General features: G+C 46.2%; 1 protein-coding gene across 1 annotated transcript in view; it reads right to left on the bottom strand.

The window, feature by feature from the left end:
- The window catches only part of GRM7 (glutamate metabotropic receptor 7), a 301,873-nt gene extending 297,183 nt beyond the window's left edge, over positions 1–4,690 (bottom strand). Inside the window, exon 1 of the mRNA XM_075286784.1 lies at positions 4,122–4,690. Coding sequence (XP_075142885.1) covers positions 4,122–4,616 — 495 coding nt within the window. The 5' untranslated portion in view covers positions 4,617–4,690. The remainder of the gene's footprint in view (positions 1–4,121) is intronic.
- Positions 4,691–13,411: the final 8,721 nt, after the last annotated feature.

Below are 13,411 nucleotides of genomic sequence, written 5' to 3' on the forward strand. Positions count from 1 at the left end.
GGAAGGAGGGAAAGAAAGAAGGAAGGAGGGAAGGAAGGAAGGAAGGAAGGAAGGAAGGAGGGAAAGAAAGAAGGAAGGAGGGAAGGAAGGAAGGAGGGAAGGAAGGAAGGAAGGAAGGAAGAACAGGGGAAGAAAGGAAGGGAGGAACAGGCGAAGAAAGGAAGGACAAGGGAAGGAAGGAAGGAAGGAAGGACCAGGCCCCTGTTATACGGCTGCCACTGCTTATCTCCCCCGCCGGCCTCCTCCTCAGCTATGTAATGGGCAGGACAGGGCCACATCCTTCAGTATGGATTATAGTGATTTTTTAAAAGCTTCTAGTTGACAAATAAACAGCGTTGAATGAGTTAAATAATGACCATTGATTGGATTAGTGCTGCAGGGACCACAGGGGACAGGTAAACAGGACAAGAGTGTAGAAGAGACTCACATGATCTACAGGTTCTGTGCTATTGTACCTCAGCAGGCCGTGGTGAGAGCCGCCATCTGCCCCCAGGACTGTGCACCCTGGTTTAGCGCAGCAGGAGGAGAATGTGTTTTCTGTATCACAGTGTAAACTCGTCCTATAAAGCCCGGGCTGCAATAAAGCGACTCGTGTAGATGGAATTAATGGAGGTGTCTGAGGCTCCAGCTCAGGAATCATTCACTGCAGATATAAACTGTTTTATGTCTCTAATAAACACTTCCATCAGGGGGAGGGGAAGGGTCTATAGGTAGACTCCATATGCAATGAGAATTCATTACTGCAAAATGCCAGAGACAGGTGGCTCTGAAATACCAAGGCAGACTCCATTCACTACTCACTGACAGACAGAGGATGAGCCATCTGTACGTGTGTGATTAAACGTATCCAGAGTGGGTGAGGGATGGCAGAATTAAGTCTGTGTGGGAACGGAGAGCAGTTGCAGATTTCACCTACAGTGTATACATTGTAACTGTGACTGTTGCAACTCTATAGTGTGAACTGAGCCGTACACAACAATGCTGCTAATTAATGGATTGTAAATAGGTGAAGAGCTGACAATATGTCCATATAGTTCTCCCTATATATATCTATGAGGCTTTAACACCACCTCACGGAGCATGGAGCTGCAGAGCATACAGTTCATTATCTCTGCTAGAAATGTGGGCGTAAAACATAGCACAGGGAGGAGGTCGGTGTAAATACAGTAGGATTTTAGTTATGGTATTGCTATTGTGGTATCACTTGATGAATGTAACATCATCTGGGCCATTGCACATTTCGTCAGTGCCTCCTAGCAGAGCTTGCCTCTTCCTAGTGGTCTCCTTGCCTTACAACAGCAGTGTCCCCATTCAGGAGAGATCATCTGTCTTATGTGAAGAGACCTGCAGCTGAGCGATGCTGCACATAATATAAGAAATAAAAGCAGCTTATTGTAGTAGATACAGTGGCTTTTACGGTAGTCCCAGTCTACACACAACTACAGATGCTGGGCTTCAGTGCCATGGAAGGAGCCTGCACAAATGGACTTCAGCACTATGGACTGAGCCTACACCAATGGACTTCAGAACCATGGACCGAGCATGAACCAATAGACTTCAGAACCATAGATAGAGCCTGCACTAATGCATTTCAGAACCATAGACCATCACTCAGCCCTAGAGCACACACAACTACAGCTGCTGCACTTCAGCACCATGGACAGAGCATGCACCAAGTACTTCAGCACCATGGACAGAGCCTGCACTGTGCACTTCAGCACCATGGACAGAGCCTGCACCAAGTACTTCAGCACCATGGACAGAGCATGCACCAAGTACTTCAGCACCATGGACAGAGCCTGCACTGTGCACTTCAGCACCATGGACAGAGCCTGCACCAAGTACTTCAGCACCATGGACAGAGCATGCACCAAGTACTTCAGCACCATGGACAGAGCCTGCACTAAGCACTTTAGTACCATGGACAGAGCCTGCACTATGCACTTCAGCACCATGGACAGAGCCTGTACTATGCCTCTGCACTTCAGCACCATGGACAACCATCACTCACATCAGCCTCAGTACACACACATACCGCTGCTGGATGTCAGCACCATGTACAGAGGCTTATAGTCCTTATAGTCAGCCCAGCCTGCGATGGTATAAGGAGATGCAACTGTGAGCAGCTTGTATTAGAAGATGCACAGAACGAATCTCTATATGGATCAGGATTTACCTGATCTGAGACCTGATACTCATCACTCCATACACTTCCATTGTGCTACAAGTGTCTGATCTAAAGTGCTGCAGATAAAACCAACAAGGCACAGCCCCTTATATAAGATATTTGCAGTCACCACTTGTCACCAGACTGAAGGAACACTTACATAACTTACAGACAGTTGACTAAGGGATGCAGCCAAGAAAGACACAGGAGCTGGTGCTATATACTGCACAAGAGATGATGCTATATACCGAACAAGAGCTTATACTGTATACTGCACAAGAGCTGGTGCTATATATTGCACAAGAGCTGATGCTATATATTACACAAGAGCTGACGCTATAAACTGCACAAGAGCTGATGCTATATACTGCACAATGATGATCCTATATACTGCACAAGAGCTGGCACTGTATTCTCCATAATGTTGGTGCTATATACTCCACAAGAGCTAGCGCTATATACTGCACACGGACTGGTGCTATATACTCCACAAGGACTAGTGCTATACACTCCAGAGGGGCTGATTCTATATACTCTACAAGGGCTGGTGCTATATACTCACATCAGTCCATCTCCATCAGGAGTGTATGAGTTAAAATATCACAGATATCATGCGAGGAGCGATGTCATGGACACTTAAACATTCCCATATACACATCCCTACACCCCCAGTTCACACCCACACACTCCTATACAGTCATCAGATCGCCGCGACATCTCCCACACAGCAGCGACAAGAAAGACTCTGATAATGATGAGCAATGGTCAGTGATTAGCAATAAAGGAAGAATCTCATTACAGGCAGCAGGGACATGGGCAGGCATGCCTTATATAGGGGAGGATCTCATGGCTGCACATTAAGAATTATTAATCATTGCAGAATATTCTGCCCCCACATTTGCAGATTCCTTAAGACACATCCAGGCATAATGCAAGAAAACCGTGCAAAATCCGAGCAAGTGCCAAAGAGAGCATTACAGCTACATACAGAGCTATATACAGCTACATACAGAGCTATATACAGCTACACACAGAGCTATGCACAGCTATATACAGAGCTATATACAGCTAGACAAGCAGCATCAGGAGGCCATCTCTTGGATATCACCATAATACTGTATCCAGAAAAGAAGTAGCAGAGAGAACAGGGCTGTGCAAAGTGCAGAGCAGCAATGAAGGAGTGCAGAGCAGAATAAGAGATCTAGAAGTATATCAGATACAGAGGAATGGGTGAGGGCATGAACATAGAGCTACAAGTATGTGAAATACAGGGAGGTATAAAGACAGAGGAAGGGGTGCAGGGTGTAATACTAGACGTAGAAGTAGCTCAGATATGGAGGGAAAAGAGGCAGAGGAAGGGGTGCAGAGCAGGATAGAGGGGTATAATGGTAGAGGAAGGGGTGCAGAGAAGGATAGAGGGGTGTTATGGTAGAAGAAGGGGTGCAGAGAAGGATAGAGGGGTGTAATGGTAGAGGAAGGGGTGCAGAGCAGGATAGAGGGGTATAATGGTAGAAGAAGGGGTGCAGAGCATGGCAATGGATCAATAACTATATCAGATATAGAAGGGTATCAAGCAAGGGAAAGATTCAGGATATAAAGATATAAAGAGGTGTAAAGACAGAAGAAGGGGTGCAGATAGAGGGGTAGACAGACAAGGGAAGGGGTGCAGATAGAGGGGTAGACAGGCAAGGGAAGGGGTGCAGGGTTGATATTAGACCTAGAAGTCTGGGAGATATAGAAGGATATAAAGGCAGAGGAGGGAGAGGCAGAGACTGCAGACGAGCAGAGATGATCCCCGAATAAGTGCACAAGAAATCGCAGATAAACTGATAGAAAATCCTGCTCTGGAGCCCATACATCAACGTCAGGAAAAAAAGCAACATGTGAACCAGTATCGATCGCTGTGCATTGACATCACACAAGATGACAGCCGGTAACAGGTGGACAGCCCTACCTGGAAGAGTCGCAGGATATTTGCTACCATGATGGAGACAGAACTTTCCGACGCCCCAATTACTCCGACTACTTTCTCGGGTCTCACGTAGACGGGGGGCTCCCCATTGGTGCAGCGGGCATCGGAGGCATCCTTCTGTATGAGAGCCTGCACGAAGGTGAGAGACTGCTCCAGAGCATAGGTGTCCCGGGAGCAGGTGTCCAGGATCCGGGCCCCCAGGGTGATGTTGGGCAGCAGCTCCGGGTCACTGTTGATCTGGTCGATGGCATACAGCATGGCTTCCAGCCTGTGGATCCCGTTCTCTTTCCTTATATCCCCGCATGGCATTCCTGCAAGCCCCCTGGCATGGACAGGGAAGAGACCCCCCAAAGTAATATCTCCTTCCAGTCTGATGGAATGAGGGGCATAGGGCTCCTGCCCAGACACCACAAATACCCCCAACCAGAAGGAGACCTGGAGCAGGGGGATGAGCCCAGCGCCCCCCGGACTCAGCATGGCTGCCCCTTGGCAATGTCCTCCTTGTAGGGAGGGGGTCCTGAGCTGTAGCCCCCAGTCAGTGGCAGCTCAGCCTGTCCCTGTGAAGCTGCTGCCTCTGACAGCTCACTGGCTGCCTCTGCACATCCACAGCTTTAAAGCAGCCTACAGAGGCTGGTCCGCCCACCCCCCTCATGTCATCACGTAGCTGCGTCTTATGTCATTTTCTGGGGAATTTGGGGGTCTTAGCTGCCCTGTTCTCTACTGCGGTACCTGAAGACCTGGGGCAGATAGTATACAAGTGCTGGGCTTATATATTACATGTGGCTCCGATACCTGGGCTCCTGCAGGTGTGCACAGCGCTCAACCTGCTGCAAAATAACGCACCAAAACCTACAGCGTATATAGGAGGAAAGTGATACAGGTTCTCTGCACACACATCACTATATACATCACTATATACATCTCTATATACATTGCTATAAGTGGCAGCTTAGTTTCCTTAGGTTGTATTACCTGTGGAATCTGCACGGAGCTGTGTATAGAGCTGAGCCCAGGTCACACCTTGCGGCCTCAACACATACAGCTGGGTATATATCACTATGGGGTAATAATACAAGAAGCTGGGCATAGAGAAGAACCAATGCAGCACTATAGAGAGAGACCCTATACACATATACAGGTATATAGGAGGTGCCACTGGGTGTACATATAGGAAATACAGGAAAGGGACTGGTCAGAGACGTGAACCCTACACAGTGATACAGGCAACATACACAGTATAGTATGTACACACACATATATGTACTCAGGTACACGCATATATAATGACATACATCTACAAATGTTCACATATATACACCTGTGTGACCCCCAAAACAAGCAGCACAACAGATATAAGAGATAGATAGATAGATAGATAGATAGATAGATAGATAGATAGATAGGAGATAGATAGATAGATAGATAGATAGATAGATAGGAGATAGATAGATAGATAGATAGGAGATAGATAGATAGGAGATAGATAGATAGATAGATAGATAGATAGATAGATAGATAGATAGATAGGAGATAGATAGATAGATAGATAGATAGATAGATAGATAGGAGATAGGTAGATAGATAGATAGATAGATAGATAGATAGATAGATAGATAGATAGATAGGAGATAGATAGATAGATAGATAGATAGATAGATAGATAGATAGGAGATAGATAGATAGATAGATAGATAGATAGGAGATAGGTAGATAGATAGATAGATAGATAGATAGGTAGATAGATAGATAGATAGATAGATAGATAGATAGATAGATAGGAGACAGATAGATAGATAGGAGACAGATAGATAGATAGATAGATAGATAGATAGGAGACAGATAGATAGATAGATAGATAGATAGATAGATAGATAGATAGGAGATAGATAGATAGATAGATAGATAGATAGATAGGAGATAGATAGATAGATAGATAGATAGATAGGAAATAGATAGATAGATAGATAGATAGATAGATAGATAGGAGATAGATAGATAGATAGATAGATAGATAGATAGATAGGAGACAGATAGATAGATAGATAGATAGATAGATAGATAGATAGATAGGAGATAGATAGATAGGAGATAGATAGATAGGAGATAGATAGATAGATAGATAGATAGATAGATAGGAGATAGATAGATAGATAGATAGATAGATAGATAGATAGATAGATAGATAGGAGATAGATAGATAGGAGATAGATAGATAGGAGATAGATAGATAGATAGATAGATAGATAGATAGATAGGAGATAGATAGATAGGAGATAGATAGATAGGAGATAGATAGATAGGAGATAGATAGATAGGAGATAGATAGATAGATAGATAGATAGATAGATAGGAGATAGATAGATAGATAGATAGATAGATGACTCCATAGATAGATAGATAGATAGATAGATAGATAGATAGGAGATAGATAGATAGGAGATAGATAGATAGATAGATGACTCCATAGATAGTACATGTACATGTTGTGCAGTATGTTCTGACATTATAGATCTTCTTGGGTTTCGTTCCCGCTTCTTGTTCTCTAGAGATATTGTTATGACATTTGGTTCCCATTCACACTGGACTTCCGTCCCTCCAGTATTTTAGGATTTGCTGCAGATATTTGGGCTCATTGTTCTTTGTTTCTTGTGTTTCTCTCTTTTAGGTTCTTGCCGTTGTCACTTTTAGCCTTGTGCTCGTTCTCGGCTTCTCTTATCAGTGTAAAACTTCTAGAACTTTCCTCCTTCCCTCATTGACACTTCTCCGTCTTTGTTTCCTCATCATCATTGATTGGATTCACTTAATTCTTATGTTTAATTAATAATGAGGAAGTCATTTGGTGTCATGGTAACCGCTGCCTGAACGCCCTGCAACTCGCCGCAATCTACCAGAGCCGGAGACACTTAGACCTTAGGGCCAGGTTCACATTACAGACTTTGTGACAGGTTTTGGTTCAGTTTTATTGTGATGAGATACAGAGGAGAAACATGAGTCTTCCCTTTACACTTTATTATTTTATTTTTGGATCCAAATCACCTTAATAAGCCTAAAATATCTGCAAGTGAAACGCGATTTATTCCCTAAACAGCGCCACTGTCGGCCGTGGCAGTGCTGGGTATTGCAGCTCATCTTAATTCAGAGGCGTCATCTTGGAAGGTTCTATTTACCTCCTGACCTGTGTCACATGGTGGTCCTGCATTCATTGACTAGTCAGCATGTAATACCACACTTCGCCCGCAGAGGTCGCTGATCACTGGGAAGAGGGGAGGGCTAGATATTCTACAGTTCCTTAAGTCGTTGCCTATTCATCTCCATACTTCTCCTTCTTCGCCTGTTCTTGCACCAGGCACGCCTTGACCCGGTTTCTGCCTACAATGGGCACTGATGACCCGGTGCAGACACCCGCACTGGCGCCCCCGCCCCTCCATACAGGAGACATTCAGGAGCCGAGTGTGTCGATTCTTCTCTATTTTTCCTTTAATAAGCCCAAGTGTTGTGTTGTCGTCGGCCTGGCGGGGGGTAATGGTGCGGCGCTGCGAGGTGAGAGCCCGCGCTGTCATGTACTGAGGACTCATCATTAGGTTCAGATGATTTTTGTGTTTTCTTCTCCTTTGGTCTTGCGATGGCTCCTCCGATGATCAGCACTTTATTATTGGCTTCATTTCCTCCAGATTGCTTCCTTCAGGTGCTGATCAGATTCATTGGAGGCAGGAGAACAATGCCCAGGATCTGGCAATACACCCGGAGCTGTCAGGCACACACGTGCTCAGCCGCAAGCTATTCCCTGCTACTCTCCATATACATGCATGCTTGGCTTGGCCGATCATACATGTGCTTTGAATAGAGAGAACGTCGTACAATCTCCTGGAGTGGAAGCTGATCTAACCGAGATATAAAGGCTATTCACCTGCCCAATCCTTCCCATCAGGGAGACTTGGGGGACACCTGGCACATTAAATAGCTGGACAGTTCATCCGAAATCTGCCCGACATAGTCTATTGTGTATGTGTTGGAGATCTCCCAGCACCACAATGGATTTACACCATGACCTTATATATATAATGATCATATAGGGCATCAGAACCCCAAAAATAATGGTGAAGACCTCCCTATTAATGTGTCTTGTTAGAACCTATTGATACAATCCAGGAGGGGCTTAAAGAGAACCTTTCATCACCTCCCCCAACTCCAGCTCTATTCATGATTTATTAGTCACCCCTACCCTGATTCCAACACAGATTGACACAAGAGCCCGCCATTCCCGAGCAACTGATGCAGTTAGTTTTGGTGCCTGATATGATAACTAGACTCCCTAATGGCAAGTGGGTGGTGTCAGGCAGGAACAGGCAAAGGGGGCTCCAATTAGAGGCGAACAATGCCAGAGCTCGATGTGATGCCCCCTTGTCTGACACCACCCTCTTGGCATTGGGGAGTCTAGTTAGCATTTCAGGCACCAAAACTCAATGCCTTGAGTTTCAGGAATGGTGAGGTCTAGGGAAAAAAAAAAAATCAAAGGGGGGCTATTAAAGAGTGACTAGAGCTTGAGTTGGTGGTGAAGTTAACTTCAAGATCCATATGATGAACCAGAACAACTTGAAAGAGGGGCACTGATGTCAGACCATTTGTTCCCAACCTATGGATCCCCAGATGGTTCAAACCTACAACCCCCAGCATCCACATAGGACCATAGTGGAAGACAAGGCTTGTCCATGTAGTCATGTGCCTGGGGGTATATCATGGCGGCCTCCTCTAGTGCTATTAGCTCTCCACCTACAGAGCCAGTAGTCCGACATGACGTGGGGTCCTCATCTTGTTACCGTCCCGTTTGCTGCTAATACATATGTGCAACCCCTGAAAAAATATCATAGTGTGACATGGAAACCATCAACAATCCAGGTCTATGACAGTTACCCTGCTTATTGATGGTTTCCTGCACACACAGCAGTAAAAACAGACACAAACAAGCTAAAAAGCAGGCGAGTAATAGAGATGTAAATCTGCAGATGTCGTGTTCCAGCCTCTCGCTTACTCCTGCTATAGATTGATATTTACAGGGCTGGGACTCCAAGACTTCATATCGGCTGCAGATTTCATTAAGATTATTGGAGACAAAGTCTTCCCGTCCTGACTTTATGGTTGAGTGGACGGAGAGCAGGTCTACTATCATTAATGTGTATTTCTAGAGCCCAGAAAGTGGCAGCGCGGTCCTGCACATCACAGCCCAGGCAGATGGCGTCTCCCAGACAGCAGCAGGGAAAGCACTTATGTGGAAGATCCTGGAAAGACAAGGAAAGCAAGAAGGAAAGTCCAAGACTAATTAGCTTAAAAGGTGTCGTCCCCCGGTCTCCCTGCTCCATGGTCGGGGAAGAAGCAGCTGTCAGAGGACGCTCCAGCCTGTAGAAGTGACTTATAACAAAGTATCAGGGAGCGATGATGTATTATACAGGCGGGCGCCAGGGACTAAACCTCACAGGTGCTTGTCAGAGTCTTCCAGGGTTGCTTGCCCTGCTGTTCACCCCCATTATTCCCGTCACTCTTCCTTCCTTCCTTTCTAGGGTTATGTCGTTGGTCTTAAAAGTTGCAATAGAAGGTTTTATCTCCAAAATATTATATATAGAATCGTGGCCCCCAACCTGTGGCCCCCACAAACTACAACTCCCACCCTGCAGAAATTTCTCGTATAACCTATAGATGGCCAGGTCACCGTTATGGCCGCGCCAACCTCGCCCATCCCCCAGCCTCTGCGTTCTGTAACCAGATCCATTATTGAAAAGACAAATTAATCCAAACTGAACCATTTACCCCCAGTGGATTTCAATAGGTCCCATTGATTCCCAGCTGGCAATTACACTCTGTCACATATACCTAAGAAATCGCCTTTGTCTTGAGTAATTATATGCCTGTCCATTGATCGCCACTTTCTACCGGCGCTGAGCTATTAATGCTCCATCTCCCCAATAAAGGACGTGACGGCTCCGGCTGCAGCTTATCAACACAATGAGCTCCAGAGCCGCCATTAATCTACTGCGTGCGAGCGAGGGATCAGGGCAACGGCCTCATCTACAGAAAGGCAATGAATAGACACTGTATCAACCTGACGTCTCCATAGAACTGTATCAGATTGTCCTGGTACATTCATTGGCCATCAGCTTCACTGGTCACATAGAGAGATGTGATGTCACCCCGAATCCTGGCGCTGGTAGTCTACCCCATCTCCTAGGTCAGAGGTTACACAGTATATGACCTTAGTGAAGTCTAATATCCAGTGAGATCCTGCCCATGGATACAAGAGAGAAGAGACGGGACTAGGAGAAGTCTTTGTATCAGTATTGATTCCATTAAATCTCATTTCATCAACTTCTGTTATTTTACAGTAAAGTAACTTAATATACGGAAGGACGAGAGAATTATATAGCGATGGAAGTGTCCGAATGTGCGGCTACTGATAGAGATACATGAGATAGAGATAGATAGAAGGATAGAAGGATAGATAGATAGATAGATAGATAGATAGATAGATAGATAGATAGATAGATAGGAGATACTTTCTTCTCTATCAGTCTTCCTTGTCAGTGACTAGAGCCGTTTCTTCCCTCGTTCCATCTTTTCATCTGTGTAATAAAGAGAAGACAAGTTACAATTCATCTTTCCTTTTACTTTTTGTTCTATGGAAGAATCTGTGATTGAACGCAGGCAGACAGAAGACAGTGAGTGAAAGTGATGGAAGTTTCTTTCATGATGAATTCTCTGTGGATATTGTATTGGCACCCGGACGTAGAGGCCATGTCCAGATCAGCGGAGGGATGACGCGAGTGAGAGGTGAGCCATTTCATGTAACCTGTGTGGGCTGAGAGCTTTTAGCCTGCCCTTCATGTCTGCTGGAAGCCTTTCTACTCTCAGCAGAATGCGGCGGCTTCTGTAGAAGTTCCAGCTGTCAGCCTGTTGTCAGACACAGGCTACTAATGTTCTCCTGTCATTACATTCTGCATAGAGCTGATTGCAAAGCAAATTACATGCAAATGATACAATACAGGAGTGGCTTATGCAGATTCCAGGTCCCCCCCAAGTGCAGTAATTAACTCCGAGGCTTAGTAAATAAAGAGCAAGTTAATTAGTTTGTTACAAGTCGCCCTGATTTTCCTTGTCATGTCAAAGCTGGAGATTTAAGCTGTAGAGTCTGTGGAAAAGCAGTCTTCAAGATGGTTATGACTTATGTGGATTAACCAGTAGGCCAAAGACAGCGGACAAGCCAAGGAACCAAGAGGGCAAAAACAGCGGACAAGCCAAGGAAGCAAGAGGGCAAAGACAGCGGACAAGCCAAGGAACCAAGAGGGCAAAGACAGGGGACAAGCCAAGGAACCAAGAGAGCAAAGACAGCGGACAAGCCAAGGAACCAAGAGGGCAAAGACAGGGGACAAGCCAAGGAACCAAGAGGGCAAAGACAGGGGCAAGCCAAGGAACCAAGAGGCCAAAGAAAGGGGACAAGCCAAGGAACCAAGAGGGCAAAGACAGCAGACAAGCCAAGGAACCAAGAGGGCAAAGACAGGGGACAAGCCAAGGAATCAAGAGGCCAAAGGCAGGGGACAAGCCAAGGAACCAAGAGGGCAAAGACAGCGGACAAGGCAAGGAATCAAGAGGGCAAAAACAGCAGACAAGCCAAGGAAGCAAGAGGGCAAAGACAGCGGACAAGCCAAGGAACCAAGAGGGCAAAGACAGGGGACAAGCCAAGGAAGCAAGAGGGCAAAGACAGCGGACAAGCCAAGGAACCAAGAGGGCAAAGACAGGGGACAAGCCAAGGAACCAAGAGAGCAAAGACAGCGGACAAGCCAAGGAACCAAGAGGGCAAAGACAGGGGACAAGCCAAGGAACCAAGAGGGCAAAGACAGGGGCAAGCCAAGGAACCAAGAGGCCAAAGAAAGGGGACAAGCCAAGGAACCAAGAGGGCAAAGACAGCAGACAAGTCAAGGAACCAAGAGGGCAAAGACAGGGGACAAGCCAAGGAATCAAGAGGCCAAAGGCAGGGGACAAGCCAAGGAAACAAGAGGGCAAAGACAGCGGACAAGGCAAGGAATCAAGAGGCCAAAGGCAGGGGACAAGCCAAGGAACCAAGAGGGCAAAGACAGCGGACAAGCCAAGGAACCAAGAGGGCAAAGACAGGGGACAAGCCAAGGAATCAAGAGGCCAAAGGCAGGGGACAAGCCAAGGAACCAAGAGGGCAAAGACAGCGGACAAGCCAAGGAATCAAGAGGCCAAAGGCAGGGGACAAGCAAAGGAACCAAGAGGGCAAAGACAGCGGACAAGCCAAGGAACCAAGAGGCCAAAGGCAGAGGACAAGCCAAGGAACCAAGAGGCCAAAGACAGGGGACAAGCCAAGGAACCAAGAGGGCAAAGACAGGGGACAAGCCAAGGAAGCAAGAGGGCAAAGACAGCGGGCAAGCCAAGGAACCAAGAGGCCAAAGACAGAGGACAAGCCAAGGAACCAAGAGGGGAAAGACAGCGGACAAGCCAAGGAACCAAGAGGCCAAAGACAGGGGACAAGCCAAAGAACCAAGAGGCCAAAGGCAGGGGACAAGCCAAGGAACCAAGAGGGCAAAGACAGGGGACAAGCCAAGGAACCAAGAGGCCAAAGACAGGGGACAAGCCAAAGAACCAAGAGGCCAAAGACAGGGCATAAGCCAAGGAACCAAGAGGGCAAAGACAAATGACAAGCCAAGGAACCAATAGGGCAAAGACAGGTGACAAGACAAGAAACCAAGATGACAAAGGCAGGGAAAAAGCCAAGAAACCAAGAGGTCAAAGACAGGGCACAAGCCAAGGAACCAAGAGGCCAAAGACAGGGCACAAGCCAAGGAACCAAGAGGGCAAAGACAAATGACAAGCCAAGTAATCAGGAGCAGAGAATTTTAAGAAGATAGAAGAAAGTGAAGTCATGGCCAGTATAATTCCATACATCAGTGGTGTGCAGGATCTTTGTCCTCACGAGCCAAGAAGCCGCCATAAAACAGAAGGTTATTAAGAAGATAGACAGAGGAGTGGAGAAGCAGCTGCCTGTGCCATAAGACTACACGTGTAACATGTGATTGTGGTTCCACGCTCATCTGCACTGGAGCTGCGGGCAGAAAAGTGGAGATTAATCATTACTGTAAATTTGCTTAATTTGAGTTTATTATCAGGAGACCCTTGTAAGAAGTCATTGACCCCTTTATCTGCCTGTACACAGGAGAGATGTCCACTGACCCAGTATGGAGCAGTTCAAGAACAACGGCCTGAGA

The sequence above is a fragment of the Leptodactylus fuscus genome, chromosome 9 (assembly GCF_031893055.1).
Source record: "Leptodactylus fuscus isolate aLepFus1 chromosome 9, aLepFus1.hap2, whole genome shotgun sequence".
In the NCBI taxonomy this organism is placed as follows: domain Eukaryota; kingdom Metazoa; phylum Chordata; class Amphibia; order Anura; family Leptodactylidae; genus Leptodactylus; species Leptodactylus fuscus.